Raw genomic sequence first — 22,307 nt, 5'->3', positions numbered from 1 at the left:
GAAAGGCTACAAGAGCCACTTTTATACTTTTCCTATCTTGGCAAGCCAAATCTGTGTGTGTAATGGTCGAGGCATTTATCTGCTTTTATGCTGGCGCCACAGACTCGGACGGTTGTCGTGGTAATAAACACCGTAAACAGCAAACGTTCGCGTGTCAGCGCTTAATGCGCATATCCTATATGAAAAGCATTTTAGGGGGCCCTTGGCTTTTGGGGGCCCAAGGCGGTCGCCTACCTTTGCCTAATGGGTAAGTCCGCCCCTGCTGGACAGCGATGGTGACAAATCCCAGGGATCTCTGCTGTGGTTTGAGAAAAAGCTTCAGTCTCTCCGTTATCCTTTTTTGAAGTGCACACAGCGCTGTTAAGCATATTCTGTCACCTCAAGTAGTGTGTATATAAGAGAACTGTATTTACAGTCATACTTTTTATCTTTTTTTCACTCTGCTGTTTCTGCTTTCATCAGTCCATTGGAAAGTTTACATTTTAATCATTCAATTTAAAGATGCATGATATATTGATACTATGTTTGATATTGGTCAACATTAGAATTCACCATTTGAAAAATGGCTTAGGTATGGGGTCGGATTAAGGGATCTAGAATAAAGTCATGCAAAAAAAAAAGCCATTAATATGTGCTTTATAAGTACTAATAAACAGCCAATATGCTAGTAATATGCATGCTAATAAGCAACTAGTTAATAATGATAATAGGTCCTTAAAATAAAGTGTTACCTTTTTTTAATGAAAAGGAAACTCAAAGTGTTGCTTATATTTAGACATAAAAGAGATTACTACAATAAAAACATACTGCTGTTTTCAGAACTCAAAAGTAACTACCCCGTTTAAAATGAGAATTATTTTTTCTACTCTTTTGAAGCACCCAGATTTGAACTCGGGAGAATCGTGATGTCACAGTTCTCCTCGACACTCGGCCCTTAACAATGCGTCATTGTCATATGTAATCAAGGAGGTGCGTTCTGCTCCTCACAAAACTTTGCATAGCCTTCCTAAAGATCCGAGCATTAGAAACGCATGGCTGAAGTTTATTTTTAATGATGTGGCTGATCTTTTATTTTTATTGATGTGTGCAATAATTTTAAACTTGGATGTGTATCACAGTACGGAAGAAAGGATCTCTTGCTACTTCTGTTTCATCGCAGCTTGAAATATTATAATATTTTTTACATTTGAGCTATTTAGTTGTACATGCTAATTTCCTCATGCTCAGATTTTTTGTTGTCATGTAACAGTCACTGAAATTTAATCTTTTAACAGTGGTATTAAATAATTAATGTTTTTAATGTGATAAGGAATATCCGAAAAGGAATATCCATTTTTCATACTGTATGTTATAATTTTGTGATACAAAACACTTAATGCACTTAGAATTATAATTTTTTTGTCTCAAAATACAATAGAATTTGAATATCAGCCAGAAATTTTATCGGAATGCATTTCTAATTGAATTGATATTATTTTGTTCTAGACACTTATGATGACAAGATTTACTCTCAATAACAGGTTCTTGTCCTCAGTGCTGATTTTACTGTTGTATTTTTTTTTTTGCTCTGCTCTCACTTCCTCTTGGTAAACAGATAAACTGAGGGGCTGCCACCAGAGTGCCTGTGTATTAAGGAAGTCTTCGCTTCCCTTCACTCTCAGCTGATGTCAGCTTTGTTATTGCTCAAAGTAAATGATGTGAAGATTATTCTCTGCATGCTGATGTCAGTAATGAGTTCAGTGGGCTTTGCTCTAAGCTGCTGATCATCAGTTGTTCTTTTCCTTAGACTGTATTTGCATGATGTCAGTGAGTGAAAGGCTTTGCTCCCAGTGGTTCATTAGCCTTGTACTGCAGACAGATGGGTGCAGACAGACTCTTTCCAAAGGCCACCATCTGACGCCTGTGCGGGGGCACTCGGCCCCCTGGGTAGACTGAGAAAGCTCTTTGCTGTGTAGCCTGATGCCAAAATGTGCTGTGGACAGCTAATATGTTTGATTAGGTTCAGCATAATTAGTTCAAAAGGAATCGTCAAAATGGTGTCTGTACTGATGAATAGGGAAGATTTGCAGTTGTTGGCGATCACACTGTGGTATTTATTTGGGAAAGCACAAATGCTTCTTGTTGAGTGAATGTAGACCACTCATCCACTGTTTGATAAATGTTTTATTCATCCCCAAGTATGTAAGGCCTTTAAAAATCATAAGTGGAAAATGATACTTGGTTATTCTTCCAGATACAGCTGTGTTTGCAGTAACAGTAAGCCTCATTTTCTTCAGTATTCCCAGAGAGAATGGTTCTTTAAATTAGATACAGATTGCATCTGGTAAATAGTTATGTTCTTGACAAATTATGGCATGAATAGCCAAGAGGATGTTTGGGGGCCTGATGCTTGAGATGCGTTTCAGATTTGTTTTGATTGAAGTTGATGATAGACAAAGAGAAAGACAAAGAGAGAGAAAGGAAAGGAACATAATATGTGGAGTAATAAAACACAAAAAGCAAACTTGTTTTGAACAATTTTGATAATGATCAGATGGCTTGCTTTTGCTCAGAACAGAAACGAAAACAAAACAAACGAGACAGTGCTGATTCACACGCACTATTTGTAGAATTACAGTCAAATAGAAAGACAAAACTTTCGATTTGATTTGTTTATCTAATTCTCTCTTATACACTAACGTTTAAAAGTTTGGCCTCAGTAAGATATTTTTAAAGGAAAAAAATATTCTTTTATTTAGCAAGGATATGTTAAATTGTTCGAAAGTGACAGTATAGTCATGTAGAATGTTACCATAGGCTCGAAGTAGATTGGTCTCTCTAAGCGAGATCCCAATTCATCCGACGTGACGTCTCCGTTCCCTCCTTCAGGGAACGAGGGTTACCATACGTAACCGAGACGTTCTTATTTTAACTTTTTAACTTAAATGTATGTGCGTGTAATCACAGTTTCCACAAAAATATTAAGCAACACAACATTGTTTTCAAGTTTTCAACACTGATAATAAGAAATGTTTCTTGAGCAGCAAATCAGCACAATGGAATGATTTCTGAAGGATCATGTGACACTGAAGACTGGAGTAATGGCTGCTGAATATTTAGCTTTGACATCACAGGAATAAATGCCATTTTGAAATATAGTGAAATACAAAACAGTTATTTAAATTGTAATAATAGCCTATTTCACAATATCACTGTTTTTACTGTATTTTTGATCAAATAAATGCAGCCTTTGTGTCTTCTTTCAGAAAGATTTAAAAAATCTTACCAACTGGTAGAATGTTACAGTGAATAACAGTATATGGGAATTTATTTTTATTTTATGAATAATTATGAATGTGGAAATTGCAGGCATGATTACACTAAATCTTAAACTTATATCACTCAATGTTCAGAGCAGCTGAACTATATTAAAAAAACATTTAAATAAATAATTTATTAGAACAAAACATATTTGGCCCTTTCAAATTACTTTTATAATTGTAAGAAATAAAGCACATTATATACTGAATCCTTGAGATCAGGGATCAAAAAAATATATATAAAAAAATACAAATATTCTGGCTTGAATGCAATGCACTTTTTACAATATATCGACGTGACTGCAGGAATAACTTAATTTTTACTGAACTGGGTTTTGTTCAGTTCGGTTTGAGACCTGCCATGAATCACTGTTAAAGGTTAAAATAGCTTTTCGGCCATACACAACCTCCATACTGTTAAAAAAACCGTTGCTTTTCTTGCTCACACCTTTCTGACCTTTAGCACTTCTGTCGTCTACAGAGGGAGGGACAAGCTCAGGGCAATAAACCTCTCAGCCGATTCCCCAAGCAAAGCCCAAGGCTGGCCCAGTCCACACGCTTCCTGCCACATTCCAATACTGACCTGTCAATCACCCTGCCAAGGCCCTGAATCTCTCTGACAGTTTTTCGTGGCGCTGCTTTTCCACTGGGCTTTGCTGTCAGAGACCCAGTGTGTGAGGCAGTAGAGAAAGATAAAGGAGGCACACAGACAGAAGTCATCCCCCTTCACTCACACTCTACTGATTTGTTACTGCAAACTCAGGCATCCTACTAACATGAATAAAAGATAAGAGAGACTTTAAGGATACACCTCACCCTAGCTTTTATACCTCAACCAGATAGACCAGAGGAAGGCATCATTTTGTGTGTTTGTGTGTGTGTGTGTGTGTGTGTGCTCTCTATTCGACATGTGTTTTATACCTTAATGTGCAAAAAAAGCATTTACCGTCCATTACACAAACACAGTAAGTCCTGGGATTGAAACCAGTTTTATAGAGATACAGTGGGTTTCATTGTAAAAATACTTCAAGGCTTCAAGGCAAGTAGAATCACATGGCAGAAAGAATCTTGTGGTGGAGCTGCAGTAGATTTCATCATATGTATTGTGTTGATTGAAGCTATTACTGGCAGCCTAATCAGCAAGGTAGCTGTTTTTTTTTAAGCTTTGCTCTTGCTAAAATGCCACAACACAGAGAAATACATACAGAAACCCTACAACATAAAATGTAATGATCAAGATGTTACTATGTGCATTTTCAGACCTATTGCAGCTGTGTATTGTACCTGTTTGGATTAAAATACACTATAATGCAACTGATGAATGTTGAAGAAAGCTACTGAAGAAAGCTATGTGTTGCTTGTTGATACTCACCCCGCTTGCTTATTGCATGTGTGATTTTTATTATTTTATGAGAAAAAAAACTCATAAAGAAAAATTAACAAAATAAATGTACTGCATGTTCATCAATACTATAGCAACTGCTTGCAGTGCAGTCAGTCCTAAAGATCCCCCCCAAAAAAGAAATGGAGTAGTTATTAGCAGAAGCTAGGAAGATGTTGGCCATCAAGTGTTTACAGTTTGATGGATCTGTCAAATGAGGTTAGCATATGCTGTTTCTAACACCAAACACATCATGCTTCTGTGTAAGTCTGAAGAACTCGACACTTGCAGTGATGTCTCATTTTCTCAGCAAATTCAGTCTCTTCCAGACTGAAAAGTTTTTGCAAATGCAATGTTCGCTACGGATTAGTGGTCGACTGATATATCGCCAAGGCCGATATATCGGCCGATATTTGGCATTTTTCAAATATCGGCATCGGCCGATACGTTTTTCTGCCTGGCCGATGTGTTCGAGGCGCGATTTATTATTTTATCTATAAATTAATAAATTTTATTTATTATTTTGACGGCGCGCCAGGCTTTTATTTTGACGGCGCTGAGAATGGCAGCGCCAGGGCACACAGTGCTCACATTCTCCTCTTCATTGTTTGTTGTCGTCGTTTAACAGTTCTGCCTAATACAGATAGAAGTCTGTCTACTAATCAGATAGAACCGTTGAACAAATGAATTAAAAGGTATACAAAAAGTATTATAACGATTGCTTTTATATTATTAGTAACAGAAAGGCAAACATTATAATACTTTTGCCGTCAGCATTCAGCAAATACGCATATCATTTAAACAAACATTTAAATGACTAATGAACATTTAATTTCACAAACCTTGCAGACTTAGTCGAATCCAGCTGTGAGATCTTGTGAAGTGTGCATTTGTATATTGCCTGATCGTGTGTTCTCTGCGTGACAGTCGATCCGTGCGAATTGAATCCAGACAGGAGGAGAGTTCAGCTTCACTGGAGACGCGCGATCAACTTTAAACTCGTTATTTCACACTATGCTGATTTATGCATTTGTGCACTGTCATATTCATGTCATTTTTACTGCGTGCTGCATGTAAAATGAGTGTTACCTTGGCTTTAGTTGAAAAAATATGATTCCCAAAGCACACAAACTTCCCAGATTACAGAGTGCCCTGTTGGTTACAGTGTTTACTTTCTTTTTGTTTATATATTTTAAAATATTTCTTTATTTGTGAAAAATACTGTAATAGAATTATAGAATCAGGAAGTTGTCATCTAAAGTATAAGTATGTTGATTTTACACATTTATTTTTAATAGAATTCATTTTCAAATTATTTCAAGTTTCTCAAACATTAATTTAAATAAATAAAACTTATAACTAAAATAAAAAATAAACTTGTATATATCAGCTTTATATCGGCCATCAGCCACCCTGCTCTCTAAGATATCGGCATCGGCATCGGCTGTCAAAAAAACAATATCGGTCGACCACTACTACGGATATGAGATCCTACAAGAGAAAGGTGGATTGAGTGTTCTTAATGTGTTTGATTTGCTCCATCTCACACACATTTTCAATGTGATTTTTGGACACCACTTTATTTTTTTAATATAATTGTAAAGAAAAATTGTGTATTATGTATGTGTATATATAATTATTTTCATTTAATGTTTAATGACACTTTTTTTCTCTTCATAGGTCATCCTCATTCTCACTAAATATTACCATGCAGACTCCAACAAAGTTCTTGAGAGTTCCCTTTGGAGGTAAGTGACAGAAGATTTTTTTCTTTTCAGGTCAAATGTAGGTTTAAACACTTAAAACCTACAGATTTAGAGACAAAAGCGACTTCAGTCGCAATAAGGACAATTTTTTTAATGGTGGGTTGGGGAAAAAAATCTCTTGTGGCGCTTTTCAGATGACAACTGTCAATTTGCAATTCAAATGATTTTCCCTTGGGATTCCCCTTGAGAATTTTTTCAAGCTTTTCTATTGATTTATTTTATGCCAATTTTAGATTTCTCATGGAAAATATTAAATGCTATAGCTTCAGTCAGATCAAGTCAAGTTTGTCCATGTGTGTGAATTTTGCGGGGGAACAAAATGTTGCTCCTCTTACAGGTTGTGCTGCTAAATGCAAAACAATTGAACAATTGTATTCAACATGACAAAACCACATTATGCACAGTACAGACAGCAAATGGCTGGACATATACGTAACAATATGCACAGTTTGCATTATTTTTAACCCTTAACCTCTCTATGCCCCTGTCATTATCTGTCTTTAAACATATCCAATTACAAACATTGTACACACATTGAAAATAAGCAGTAAGCTAGATAATGCTAGTACATTACTCCTGTTTTGAAAGAGCAAATTGTTTATTAACATGACTGCTTTAATCAGGTGTTACTGTTTTAAATGGTTACATATTGGATTAAATAGTTATAGATATTGAAATATAGAATGGATAATTCAATTGAAACAAGATGCATATTGAATTAACCGAGTGAGCGAGAAAGACATAGGAAAAGATAGAGTGCAGCATAAGGGGACATTCACATAGAATGCATTTTTGCTTTGAAAAACACGAGATGCAGGCAGTAGAATGGGGAAAAAACTCAAGGTCTGGAGACACGTTTTTTCAAAAGTTGAACTTAATTTAACTTGAGCGTTGTGTTGAGAATGCTGCGGCATGCATGAGACACTGCAAAAGAGGCCAATGCAACATCCAAACATGTCCATCTAGTGTGTGCTTACATAGAAAAACAATGGAAAACTAGCGCAATGGAATGGAAAAATGTGCTCTGTGTGAACAGCTCCTGAAGCTCTGAAGAGAGAAAGAGAGATGCCACTGAAGACCTGATGGCCTTTAACACCGTTTTCCAAGAAGTCAGAGCTCAGGCAGAGAGGAAGAGCATAAGGCAAGAGGAGAATTCAAGAGCAGATGCCAGTGAAAAGAGAGTGAATGTAGATGACTGAGGTCTACCTTTATTCGGTTCAAAACATTCAAACTGACCATCAGCTGACCCTCATTATAAAACATTTCACCCAACAGGCTTAGACTGTCTGTGGGCTAGGGAAAAGATCTCTTATGGAAAGAAAACAGGGTTATAAGACGTTTTCTTTGTTCAAACCATGCAATTTTGCCATCTAAGAAGCAGAAGTTCAGGTAGAGCATAGCGAGTACATCATTTAGAAATTACCATTGTTTATGCCTGGATCTCTCTCTTGTGTTGGTTTCTGCCATCCTCTTGGGTGTGATAAGCGAGCCCAGTGCCTCTGCAGTGAACTTAGAGATGACTTAATTAGGACTGCTGAGGGCTTTCCTGGACCATGTGCTAATTGCCTCACACTATCCACTATTAGCAACTAACCCTGACCGTTTAATGACTGCCAGTTAGGTCTTTGTTTGTTTTGCTTTGTTTGGGGCTTTGTAAACCTTTCTGGGTTAGACAGAGTTAGGCTTAATGACCAGTCTATCGTGAGAGAAACGTATTATTTATTGTGGGGTTTAAAGATTGAGGCCACTGAAGTGTGAAAAGAAGATGGAGCTAAAAATATAGTGCCGCATATGGAATAATTGATGCCATATTTGTTCCAATGCCCTCATTAGCCTGTCTGTCTGAGGTTGATACGAGGGTGGCATTAATTTTACATTGGGGCTCAGAATATATCAGTTGCACAGCTGCCTAATGACCAGGTGGAATGCTAAACACTGTCTTTTTCCCAGCTAGAGCTTCAGCATTTAACGGACCCCATGTTACATGCAGGCAAACATTGTAGAAATGTGCACTAGAGGAGCTGAAAAGAGAATATGTTTTGAAAGAAAGGGCACAAGACTGTACTTGACATGTGTTTGGGCAGGTAGGGAACCTTTGTGGCCATCTGGATATTTCTTTATGGCAGGAAGGCAAAATTATAGTGCAATGCTTCCTTCTTCATTCAGTTCATGACAGTACTTCAAACAGCTTCATGCTCTTTTTCGTTTAGTTATTTGAGTCGTAAGGATATCATATTACTTATCCCACCTATCGAGGGCTGTATTTGACGCACTTGAGTTGCCTTACGTTAGCACATGGTGCTTGTCCGGAACAGTTGGTGAGAACGGCTGCTCCGCTCTCATGCCTCTCATGCAGGAAAATGTTTCACTAACACAGATGGCTTTCCTAAAAAATAATCAATGTTCTAGAATAAATGAATCGAATTAGTAAAATTTTCTCTTACTTTATTCATGATATTCATAGAGCCGCTGAATCCCAGACTTCAAAGACCGGTCCGTCATTAACCAGACATCCAGTCTTTCTCTACAAGTCATTCAATGAATTATGTAGAGTCTTCCGTGTTGATGTTTTAATTGTTGTTGTTCAACTCATAAATTATGCACTGACATTATGATGGAGCGGTCTGAATTCAAAGACACAGGGAGCAGATAAATCTAATTAAACTGGAGATTTAAGTTCAGCTCAGGCCTTGAGGCTTTTCATTGGTCGGGTTAATGTTGAACATTATCTGCATCATGGCAGAAAAGTGTGTGATATTCTTTTGGTAGTTTGGTAAGGAAGTAGCTTAAAGGTGCAGTGTGTAAATTTTAGTGGCATCTAGCGGTGAGGTTGCGAATTGCAACCAACGGCTCAGTCCCCCGCTCACCCCTCCCTTTAGAGAAGCTACGGTGGCCTACACAGGTAAAGATGTTGTCGGTAAAGACAGCAGAGAGCAATGAGATTTCTTTACAAAGGTAAATTAAGGAATTATATTTACTTAGTCATGTACTTGTTCATCATTGTGTCAGTGTTTTATTGGCAAGAACAACAAAGTGACGAAACGCGCTCTGTAGAGCAGTTTGTCCGTTTAGGGCTACTGTAGAAACATGGTGGCGACTTCCATGTAAGGGGACCCGCGGTGTATGTAGATAGAAATTGCTCAATCTAAGGTAATAAAAACATAACGGTTAATTAAGTAAGGTCTTTATACACATCTGAAAATATAGTTATGTATATTATATTGCATTTCTGTCAATAGATCGTTGTAAATATTACACATTGCACCTTTAAGGTACAGGGTTTGTTTATTTGAATAAATGAGAACACAGATTATGTCATTGTTTGACCATTATTGTACTGTTATTTGGACAGTAAATGAAAGAATGCTGTAACAAAGTTTCTGGCAGGGCTGTTGATGGAGGATAATCAAATCAAATTTTAATAACATCTATCACTTCGCTGAGAAAAACCACCAAATAAAGATTATTATGGCAGATGATTAAATCTTTGAATAGATGGTCACCTTACAAAAATTTGATTAGTTTTCAATATGTTTTATTTTCATAACATTAATCATAAAGGGATAGAGTAGCCAATAATGAAACTTTGTTTCAAAAAGATCTTATTTATTTATTTGTGTGTTTGTTTGCTTGTTTTAAATAACACAAGGGTGAGTAAATTATGTCCGAATTTTCATTTTTGGCAGAACTGTACCTTTAAAAGATCCTTCCTTCCCGTCCTTGTCATTCTCGTATTCTCTCTGAGGTATTTTTTTAATGATCAGTCTGCATGTACTTGCAAAAACACAAAGGTGGTACTTCAAGCTTGAATTTCTCTGGTGGTAGAAAAATTCCCTTTTGCAGAATTTATGTGTTGGGGACATGATTAATGGTTTAGTTTTTTTTATCACATTATTATTTTTGAATAATTAATCACACCACATTCAGTCGACAGCATTGGTTTCTGGACATATTCATGATACATGATTGTCCCTTGAATGTTCATGGCCATGAGAAGGTCTGGGGTTCTTACATAATGTAAGTATACTGAAGTATGAAATATAGTATACTAGTATACTGAATCTGGGCGATCAGGGTACATAAAAATAAATATATCAAAGCTGATTCTAAGACACCTAGAGAGACACCTTAATAATTCATGATAGCACTTGCAGTTAGCACTAGCCCTGACAGACTTTACACACCTGAAAATATACGTATACTCCATTAAATTTCACATATGTATTGTGCTGTACTCTGTACCGCTATTATCAGCAGGACATAAGGGCAGGTTGGGGTGGAGGACGGATTCTTGAGGAATTGACAGAAAGAGTGAGGCAAGCAACTGTTCACATTTCATAGTGACACTTTATTTTGCTGATACCGTCTTACCTTAGCATTTTATTTTTGCTACCAATCCTCTATAGCATCTTTAATGTGAGCTTTTATTTTTAACTCACTCTGTTTGTTACTGCTATTGCTCTTTATTTGTTGTTATTGACCTTTATGTCAGTAGCGAGAGGGCGAGAACACAGCAAGTCCCAGTGATCAATGAATATGTGATTATGTGTGTGTGTGTGTTTCCTCTGAGGTCTTGGTTTAATTCCCTATAGAGCAAAAGAGATATGTATGACAGCGGTGAACTTCTCCTGAGGTTCTTTACTTAGACTGAAAATGCATGTTTCAGTGTCAGTGATCTTAGATTTAACTCTGTTTACATGTAATATTTTTTTCGTATCCACCACAGTCATTCTGCATATGTTATTAATTTATATCTAAATTATCCCAGTCTGAAGTGGGAAAACGACTCTCTTTTGAACTTGACTTAAGTACAGAGTCAGCTGCTAAACAAGCGTTTCTCAACCAGCAGCCCACGGCTGGCGAGCTCTGACTTGTGTTCTCTAATTTTAACCATTTAGCAATGATGGTGTTTCATCTCTTCCTGCGCTTTCACCAGTGCACATGTACGAGCTGATGATAGTGAAAGTTTTTCATACTTTTGCATTGTTAAAGTATCATGTGTAAAATATAACCTTTTTTAATTAAACGAACAAATAAGCTTTTTATTATTTCAATGGAATGCACTTCATCAACAGCCAGTCTAATAAGAAGCTATCGGTACATGTGTGTTTGGAGCACGTCTCTCTATATTTTAGTGCCATCAAGCAGGTGATCCAAATACTGAATTCACCAACTGCGTTCAGCATTGGTTCATTGATTGGTGTTGCAGAAGTTCCCTTTTCAGTGAGGGACTTCACCTCATCTTCAATTATAGATGTGAGAGAGGGCAGCCAATAAAATGAGATCACTTTGGAATCCTTTCATATGTTGGCAAAAGGTCGTCCAAGCTTGGTAAATGATCAGATTTAGACTTCTGACTTTGTGAAAGTGTTTCCAGTTTGGTGCACCATATGCAGCAGACATTTAGCGATTGGAGTGGGTGGTATGTGTGGGCATGACTTCTATCTCATATCTCAGACTAATATCGTATTATTTTTAACAGTGCAAAGACACATTTTATAAAAATCTTTTTTTTTAAAAACCTGCTATCACCCCTTTGAGGCCCCCCTGAGGAGACACAGTTTGAAATTAATGCTACATTCCCACAGCATCATAAAATGGTTGCATGTCCTGATAAATGCGGTTTTGCTCACATGATGATTGCATTATGCAACTACTGTATATAAATATTCAGTACCCAATACGTGTTGTCTGAACAAAACCTAACTAGACAACTAGTTGTTTCAATATTTACTTCAGTTACAGTTACTACGGTTACAGACATTATTCACAGGTACTGTGAGAGCAGAAATTGGGTTTGTCATTATTTGTTCATGCAGACAATATTCGAGGTGCTCCTGTAAGCGGTTTATGAAGAGGACAATTTAAGAATCACACCTGTTGTCAGACTCAGCTGGACTGTACATGGCTCTGTTAAACTGAAAGAAAGATGCCGGATTTGAAAAACCCCTTGTTATTTAGTGTAGTTTATGATGATAAAATGTTATGCACTGCTTCAAAATATTAATAAATATGCTTTCTTTCAAACTTGTCAAAGAACCAGTGGAGCTTTTTTTTACTTATTGCTTTTTTCCTGATGTATAAAAATGACCGCTTCTCAGAATCTCTTGAGCAAACTCCCAGTCGCGCTGAAGCTGATTGTGCAGTTTTGAGAGCACAGAAGCAGGCGGCATGAATACATTCTGATGTGTTTATCTGGAGTGCACCACAAATAACAAGAGTGTGCGCACGGAGAACAGACAAGGAGCTGTTGTGCATGTAGACGCAGGAGTACACCCACATTCACACAGTGGAAGCGGAACAGCACTTCCAATCACACCTTTCAAATGCATTTTGTGTTTAATACTCTCTCACACTTGTCTTGTGCAGATGGGATTTATAATTCATGGGTTCTTCACACATCTTTTGAACTGCTGAAGAAGGATTGCCAAGAGACATCCCACCCATCATGCCTCACTAACACACACACGCACACACACACACACATAATTCTCAAGGGGATTCACTCCTCCATAATACATGAAGAGATTCTCCAGCTTCCCATCAACCCCCACCCCTCTGACCCCCTGTGCCTCCGACAAGTGTAATTAAGGGTCCTTGGGGGAGGAAGAGGGAACAAAATGAAATCACTTCAGACAATGCCTCCCAGGCCACCAGTCTTTTTTAAGAGACTTTAAAAACTGATTTTAGTATCTCAATATCCCAGCTGTTTATGCCTTCACTTTATTATTTTTTCTTCTATTTATTTCTACCTTTGTTCTACTTGGATTTATCACAGCTGCTGCTTCTCTCCATCTCTCTGTGTCTTTGTTCATCCAGTCACCCGTCACTCAGCCCACACAGAATCAGCACAGAAAGCTCTGCAGATTTCCACAGAATAGGAACGTCTGTCATTCACAGAGTTCTACACATCTTCCCGCCTCTTCCATGTTTGTTTATTAAACATTTTGGCTATATTTGATTATCACTAGGACTAGGAGTGTTATACTGTCAGGTCAGCTTAACACATTTTACCATGAGTTTTAAAACAATGGCGAAAATGTCAGCAACAGATTCTGTGTTGTAAGAAATGTTGTTGAAGAAGTCTTTCACCAAGGTTTCATTTATTTGTTCAAAACCACAGTAAAACAGTATTGTTGTGAAATATTTTTACAATTTGAAAATAACCTTTTTTTGTTTCAATATATTTTAAAATGTTATTTATTTATTTATTACAAAGCTGACTTTTCACCAGCATTTACTTTAGTCTACAGTCTACATTGTAATGACTTTGATCACTTAATTTTAAGGGAATTAATTATTATTAATTCATTCAAGTTTTAAAAGGACTCGAATCTGAAAATTCTGAGTCAACCTGATTAAAGCTGAATTCAAATCTGATAGTTTACACTTTAAATCAAGGGTCGTCCAGCGAGCCGGTGATTCTTAGTATATTAGCGAGTGTGGATCTGCCATCCTTCTGCTGGACAGGGAGCTCTAAAATTGTCTCTTTTGTTGATCTCTTTTGTTGATTTAGCAATTTATGTGTTAAATGGTCAGGGGTATCACGCATCTGGTCCTTGAAAGCCCGTAAAACCAAGATAGTTTGTATCCTAGTTTGAGTTAGGGTTTAAGCACTGTCTTTTAGGTGAGTCTCTTGAGAGATACGCTAAATGGGACAGGAACTGCTTCAACCCTTCACTGACCCTGCATGAGTTTTACGACCGCAGCTGGTTGCAGAGGAGTGCCTCAGTTTGTCTTAATGGAATGTGGTTGTTTCATGTGTGGATTCAATAGTGTAAGTGGGTCCGTGCGAAGACAGAGATCCTACAACATGTTTACATCATCTTTCAAAATGTATTCTAATATGATGATTGAGTGCTCAATACATATTTTTTGTTATCATCAATGTTGAAAACAGTTGTACTACTTGAAACTTGCTTGAAAATGTTTAAAAAGTTTAAAAGTTTTTTTTCATCACATTTTCCTGTTTAACAAAAACGGAAAAAAAATAGATCAAACATTTTATTTTAAAGAAACAAATTAAAAATGTTTCTCTTTTAGTCTTATACACCTAACAGTACCTACTCATCATCATAAGGGATCATTATATTTGGGGGTCCCTAATCGGCATCAAAAAGTTTGAAAACCCTTGCTTTAGGTTATAGTCCTGTAAATCTTTCTGTCATGACTTTTCATGTGTTTCTCCATGATTGAGATTTTGTAAACTCTACTCTTCTGCAAGAATCTTTCGCTTTCCCTTCCTCACAGCCTCTGAGTTGTTAAATAGTTAATCCGTGCTCTGGCTCTTCTCCTGCATGTATATTGTAATGTTATGGGTCCTGTGCAGTGTGCGCCCCACTGGTGTTTCTGTAGAATCTGAGAGAAAAATAAGATCTGTAAGAATAACATAAACTATAGTAACATAAGGGTGTTTTTTTTTAAAACCCCTTTGAGGACCTGAACCAATGACCTCGAGCCAGAGGCCCTCTGTATAGAAAACATGTAGAAGGTTGGAAAATTAGGAAAAGGAGAGAACAGTCCAGGGAGACAAAATATTCAAGTTGCCGTTCTCCACAGATCATCCTAGTCTTTTCTCAAGAATCGAAATGTGAACTGACATGCTTTCTGGCACACTGTATCTAACGTTCCCATGTCTTTGTGGTTGTGAGTGTGTGTCATAAGAGCTTAAAGCAGCAGTAATGAGGGAAGGTGATGATGGTGCCATTCACAGTGACTCTTGTTACACCCCAAAACTGCTAATGATGATAATGAAGGAAAAGAAACAGACACAAACAGAGAGTATACTTGTGCATGTACATGCAAAATAATTTCAATATCAGTATTTTTGTTGTACATAATTGTGTCCATGTATAAACAGCTTTTGCTATGATTTGTGCAGTATACTCTTGTTCATTATGGCAATAAAGCTTCTTTGAGTTCTGAGAAGGACTTAAAATGTAGAGAATTGGTTAGCAAGATATTAAGTAAATCACTTCAGACATACACAGCTAACTGGAAAGACTGTAATTCAACAGCTAGTCCTCAGCTGGTTTCTTGCACATTTCAAGTGGTTTTGCATTTCCTACATAAAGGCTGCTGACTCATAAATACTTTCATCCACTCTGCTGTTTCTGTGGCAGTGAAAACTACAGAGTGTGGGATGTGATAGACACAGAGAGTCTAGTAGATTGTTGTTTGAGACAAAGAGAGACACATATGATCTGATCTGCTGAAATGTCAGTTGAGTTATTGTTTGATGTGTAGGTGTGAACCGAGTTTAGAAATGATTTTTTAATCATTTGGAAATATTTTCCCCCCTCAAATAGATTTTCATTATGAACAGTCTAGAAAAAAATTTCAGTTTTCCACAATTAATGTTTGGCAAGACACTGTCTACCATCTTAGTTAAATTATCATTCTTTTATTTAGTTTATATGTCATCTTTTGAGCTTTGGCCAGTGATTGCTTCAAATTCATACTCCAGTGTTTTATTTATTTATTTTTTCGTTCCTACACATTCAACAACTGATCTGACAGCTATAAGTCAGTATGGTAAGATGCACTAAACTCGTAACTAGAACAATGGAACATAGCAAATATAATATTTTAATAATAATATAACCCTAAAAAAAAATTTTTTTCTCACTCATTTGAAATATCTGGAGTTTTTTTTTGTCCCTTCCAGTGGCATTTTTGCCCAGAACCCTGGTCTGTTTCTGACCCTGGTGTAAATATCGTCTAACTGAAAGGCTGTGTGAGTAAATGCACTGCTTTGAATATATGTGAAAATCTGAATGTACAGGTGCATCTCAATAAATTAGAATGTCGTGGAAAATGGTTAGAGAGTCGGACTCGTAACCCAAAGGTTGCGGGTTCGAGTCTCGTACCGGCAGGGATTGTAGGTGGGGGGAGTGAATGTACAGCGCTCTCTCCCACCTTCAATACCACGACTGAGGTGCCCTTGAGCAAGGCACCGAACCCCCAACTGCTCCCCGGGCGCCGCAGCATAAATGGCTGCCCACTGCTCCGGGTGTGTGTTCACGGTGTGTGTGTGTTCACTGCTGTGTGTGTACACTTTGGATGGGTTAAATGCAGAGCACTAATTCCAAGTATGGGTCACCATACTTGGCCACATGTCACGTCACTTTCACTTTCACTTTCACTGTCACTTTCACTTTCACTTTCACTTTCAAAAGTTCATTTATTTCAGTAATTCAACTCAAATTGTGAAACTCGCCACTGTCAAAGAAACCTGGGCTTCCATACCACCTCAGTAGTGCCACAAACTGATCACCTCCATGCTACGCCGAATTGAGGCAGTAATTAAAGCAGAAGGAGACCCTACCAAGTTATTGAGTACATGTACAGTAAATGAGCATACTTTCCAGAAGGCCAACAATTCATTAAAAATGTTTTTTTTTATTGGTCTTATGGAGTATTCTAATTTGTTGAGATAGTGAGTTGGTGGGTTTTTGTTAAATGTGAGCCAAAATCATCACAAAAGAAAGAACCAAAGACTTAAACTACTTCAGTCTGTGTGCATTGAATTTATTTAATACACGAGTTTCACAATTTGAGTTGAATTACTGAAATAAATGAACTTTTCCACGACATTCTAATTTATTGAGATGCACCTGTATGTGTGTGGGATTGCTTAGTCTGTGGACAAAATTGTCCCTAGAAGTGAGCTGAATCAATGATTCAAAAAGAAAGTGCATTATGTATTTTGTTGTGTTTTATTTACCCTGTAATCGTTATTATTAATTAGCTTTATATGAAAATAATAGAAGTGTATGGCTTATCCTCCTTTAGATAAGTAAATGTGTGTGTTTGTGTGTGCCTATGTGAAAAAGAAGAAAAGAGGGAAGGAAAGACATGCAAATCTGGAATGTGAATGGTTTTTGAACTAGCTGAATGGAGTCAAACGCGTCACCATCTGGAGAGAGTTTCACATTTCTGTGGACATTCCTTCAGTGACGAAAAACAGACTCGAACTAAATTACAGGCAGCTGCTGCTCTGAGAAACACATAGGGTTGAGTGAAGAGGAGGCGAGAGTGAAAAAACAAGTGTCCCCACACATTTGTTCTTCATTTGCTTTTGAGAAAACTGAATGCATTCAGAGCTCAAAAAACAATGGCTCTTCTCTTTCCTCACACGTTTTCCTATTTACCCTCTCCAGTTAAAGTGCTTGGCTCGTCACCAGCAGGATTTCACCCTCTGATTTTGTTGCCGAAGTGAGGCTGAAGTTCCGAACCTCACGGCTCAGGGGCTAAACGGTGCTGACAGAGCCTCTGTAATTACGGGACACACGGGAGTTGTAGTTCTCTTGCTCTCGCCCTGTAGCAGCTGAAATGATCTATAGGTTTGTGCAGGTTAAGTACTATAAAGCAGAATCATAAAGACGTTTCTGACAGGTGGTTAAAAGAAGATCTTTCAGGCATGTCTTTGTAGTGTAGACATGTCTACAGCTGCTTAGATATGCATATGCACACACTGTTATTTCTTTTCATCAATACCCACTGATTTGTGCCTTCTCTCTCTCCTCTAGACATGAATAATACATTCCTTAATTTCCTCGGCCTGCTTTCTGACCACACACATGCTCACCACTGACCGTTACAATTTATTTCATACCAGATCACTTGGCTCTCACCACAAACCATGTTTCTGTAGTGCAAATGTCTTATAATATTAAAAAAACTGTTATCTTAAACTGTTAAATACTATCTCATGAAGTACACTGCTTTCTGTCGTTTATTTTAGGGCCGTGTTGTGCTCTGATTTGAGTGGTCTCACACAGGTCCCGCTTTGAATCGAAGCTCTCGCACACACACACACAGACACACACTAATGCTCAAGAGTGAGTATTCAGCACGTTTCAGATGCGAGTTTACCATGGTGCTGTAGGCTCAGTGGGGAGCACTGAGGATATACAGTCACACAACATGACACAACATAGAGACTATCCATCTCTTTCCATTTTCCAACAGACAGCCTGCTGCATGTGTGTCTCCGTGTGTGTGTTTGGCAAAGGTGCTTGGCAGACAAGCCCATCAATGCTGTGAAAGTGTTTGGCAGGTTTTTATCAAACACCTCTGCTGGATCTCATTGGTTCAGCCCGGCAGGGTGGTCAACCAAAAGAAATCCTTGGTTTAACTTCAGTGCATGTGCTGTGCTGGTCTCTTGTATAATAACATGCGGTCTTAGAACTAGTTTTTGTTTAAAATGAACAATGTAATACTGTACATAGTCAACTTGGCTTGAGAGCCGAACAACATATGTGATTAGAATTAAAAAAAAATTCTCTGTGAGAACTATTTGAGAAAAACAAAAACGATGATAGGAGTTCAGAGTGTGAAGAGACCTTGTTGTGCTGCTGAACACAGTGTACTTGGACAGCGGCCTAGCTTCAGGCACATGAAGCTCACTTTGCTGTGATCTCATTCTCTCACTCCTTCTCCTGCTTTCTTTAAGACCAACACCTACACACACATGCACACAATAAGATGGAGGCTAGTGTAAGCAAAAAGGGCAAACTCATGATGTGTAAATGTGGCGTAGCACATGAAGCAGCAGTTAGAAATTTGTTTATACAGGGTCCTTCAAATATTTGAGCATTTAAGTCATACTAATATATACAAAATATCCAGTGGCATCTTTACAAGAAACATCTTTAGTTTATTATACTTTTTAAAATAATAAATCCAAATTATTTAGATATTTTGATACATAATTCAAAGACATTTTTAATTATGACTTAAATGTCCAAAAAGGAACTTAAGTGATTTTTTTTGTAGCCACTGTATATACAGTATATTATTTGATATGTTTAAACTATATCAACAGAAGCTTCTCACAATTAACCAAATTTACAAAAGGAATATTGGTTTTGATTGCATCAATGTCATCGGGTTAAGAGTGATCAGACTAGTGCAGCTACTGTGTGTTTTTTAAAGATATGAAAATAATGTACAGGTTTTGTTGATTAAGAAGCCTTATAATGTCATTTTTGTGGCCATTTTCCACTCTTTCTTTGATTAAAACTGACACCTTTTGCTGCTGTACAGACTTCTATGTAAATGCTTTCTTCACAAATTAAATGTGATTCAGCTTTGTCTCAAAGCTCCAGCGCCCCTTACACACAAGCTGCGGGTTTGCTGTATTGTTTAATTTAATTTAGAACTTTTCTAATCCTTCAAAAAACAGCCTCTTTGCAACGCTTGCATTGCATTACGTTACATTGATTTGTAATGTTTTTACATCTCAGTAATATTTGCAGATTGTGTGAATGTATTTCATCTGTCTTATTCGTAAAATTGCAGAAATTTAGAATGACTTTTATTTTTTCCAGATTTTTACTATGGTTCAAGCATTAATTATGGGGGTCAGTCCCATGCACACCTCCTGTAGTGCTTACCTTGCCATTACCCGCAAAGGTATCAATGCTCTGGGTCAACTATCGGGAAGGCACCAGTACAACATGGTGTGCAGTTTATTTAGAACATTGAAATTGGTTTGGTAAAAGTTCCCAAGAGATGGACCATAGGTGGTCCCCTATTAAGGTCAACTCATTGCATAATGAATTGACCTGCCCTGCAAGGTAAAGATGTTAAAAATCATAGCTGATAATTGAGCCTGGTACATTTGCCACACTGGAATGGAAGATTAAGTGGAGTTGCGTATTTTGGCAAATATAGTAGTCACTGTTATGGCTACTTGTAACTGTTTTATGTTTTGGAAAATTGGTGGTGAATTTGCATGAATTTGAAACCTCTAATTTGTATTTTTTTGTATGATTTGCTTATTTAGTGTTTTCATACTAATCTAATTGTATGCTAACTCGTAAAATAGTAAAAAAATAAAAAAAATTAATGTAAACAAGACTGGATATTAATGTTCAAAAGAGATTATTTGGCCACTGTTACTCATGCAGTATATGAGCTCAATTTGGCTAATTATACTGGGAACACAGCACGATTAAGTAAATAACATCAGTAATGAGCCACAGTTGAAATGAACAAGTAAAAATAGATTATTATATGATAGCTAATTATTAATATTTCTCTGAGAAAACACTTTCTCATTACTCAGCCTCAATACCATAGAAAGTTTGCTGTTTCTCATAGCAACTCTGGCTCAGATTCTGTGAACGACTTGATTGGTTTGGGACCCAACAAGAATAATGGTGTGGATAACCTCCCATGATCCTTCACAATTTCATTCCAAGCCCCAGGGCAAAGAGAAAGAAGGAGATGGGGAAAGAAATTGAGATTTTGGGAGAAATCCACACCGAAAGCATTGAAGAGGCTTCTTAATTAAAGCAGAAGTGGCCAACACAGATGCTGTCATACTTTGCCAAGCCTTTGGCCACCTCCTCCTCTCATCCATTCCCTTTCACCCCAACTATCCCACACACTTTTCACACTATGGAAGCCCTTGGGTAGCAGGGAATGAACAGTCCTGCGGAAGTTCTGAAGTATAGGAAGTCCTGGAGAGAGCCAAGTGTGCTGCGCTCTCGCTAGCTGATTGCTGTGAATGTGCTGCACTCTGAACAACAGTCAGTCAGTTTGGGGCCTAACATGGAAATCAGGTTGACCAAACCATGAATGAACACCAACAAGGCATGCATTCATTAATGCTTTAATTTCTCCTGAATGCTGCTGAGGAGTTTTGAAGATGCACAATGTACAATGCAGGTAGAAGGAAACTGAAGTGATATCGCATGTAAAACTTTCAGAACTTTCAGCTGGTATTTTTTATTTCTGGGCATATATTTTCTTAGAGTTTATTGTCTATTCTGCAGCCTGCTCTTTGTCCCCTAGACCTCAGGAATATTTGGTTTAGCCGGTCTTATCAAGCGCTGTGTGCTGCTGTCTGATGATTCAGCTTATCTGGGTGTATGTGGCAAGGCAAACCAATGAAGGCATGAATACAGACCTAAGGAGATCTTGATTTTTGTCATGAATAAAGACAGACAGGTTCAGGCACTGAGTTCTAGCATCACAAACGGTTTCGGCACCTAAGAAGGAAAGAAAGACAGACCACATGATTACCGAGTTACCCGTCCAGAAAACAATCAGGCTTCCACTTCAGCATAACAGGCCCATCACATAATGTGGTTGATGTTGTAACACATGTGGGCACATTAAGTTAATTAGTCTTTAAACTGTAAGATGATTCAATCGTCCCAAGCCGTAATGGCATGTAGAAGGAGAGAATAGATTGACTGTGTCTGTCTCCTGTGCTCGTTTGATTGTGTTGTTAATGACAGGGAGGATTTGAAGTGATTATTTTAATATGATCATGACTGATAAGATGTGAGAGATTGTAATTTAATGTAGGGTATTTATGCTCATTATATCCAAAATGCAGCTTTGTAGACAAAAGCAAAATTAACTTTAATCACACATTTTCAGGAAATTTGGAGTGGTTTTCTGGTACTTCAGATATTGTCTCCACTTGTATCCATCTCTTTGGTGCTCAAACTTTCTATGTCAAAACAGTAATGTGTGCAAAAATATTTGATTTCTACAACAGGAACATAATGAAGATAAAGCTGTAGCATTTCAGAATAATGTTTATTTGTAGATCATTAATACATAAATATTAAAGGGTTATTTTACCCATAAAGGAAAATTCTGTTATCATTTATCATGTCATTCCAGACGTGTATGAATTTTTTTTTTTTTTGTGTCCATAAAATAAAAAGTCAGTGGGGTCCTATTTGTTTTGGACCCATTGACTTTCATTGAATGGACAAAAAAAGTGGAAACTTGTTTTTTTAACCTTCTGAGTAATGTTTTTTTTTTTAGGTGAACTATTATTTTAATTGTATAAGATTATTATTATTATTATTATTATTATTATTATTATTATCC

General features: G+C 37.3%; 1 protein-coding gene across 1 annotated transcript in view; it reads left to right on the top strand.

Moving 5' to 3' along the window:
- Positions 1 to 22,307, top strand: part of LOC107739433 (VPS10 domain-containing receptor SorCS2) — a 161,429-nt gene that overhangs the window by 46,675 nt on the left and 92,447 nt on the right. The window contains exon 2 of the mRNA XM_016551539.1: positions 6,361 to 6,428. Within this exon, the coding sequence (XP_016407025.1) occupies positions 6,361 to 6,428 (68 nt within the window). The remainder of the gene's footprint in view (positions 1 to 6,360; positions 6,429 to 22,307) is intronic.

Source organism: Sinocyclocheilus rhinocerous, unplaced genomic scaffold, assembly GCF_001515625.1.
Source record: "Sinocyclocheilus rhinocerous isolate Xijiao unplaced genomic scaffold, SAMN03320098_v1.1 scaffold371, whole genome shotgun sequence".
NCBI lineage: Eukaryota > Metazoa > Chordata > Actinopteri > Cypriniformes > Cyprinidae > Sinocyclocheilus > Sinocyclocheilus rhinocerous.
Note: the sequence above shows the minus strand (reverse complement) of the source record. Positions and strands in the feature narration are given on the sequence as shown.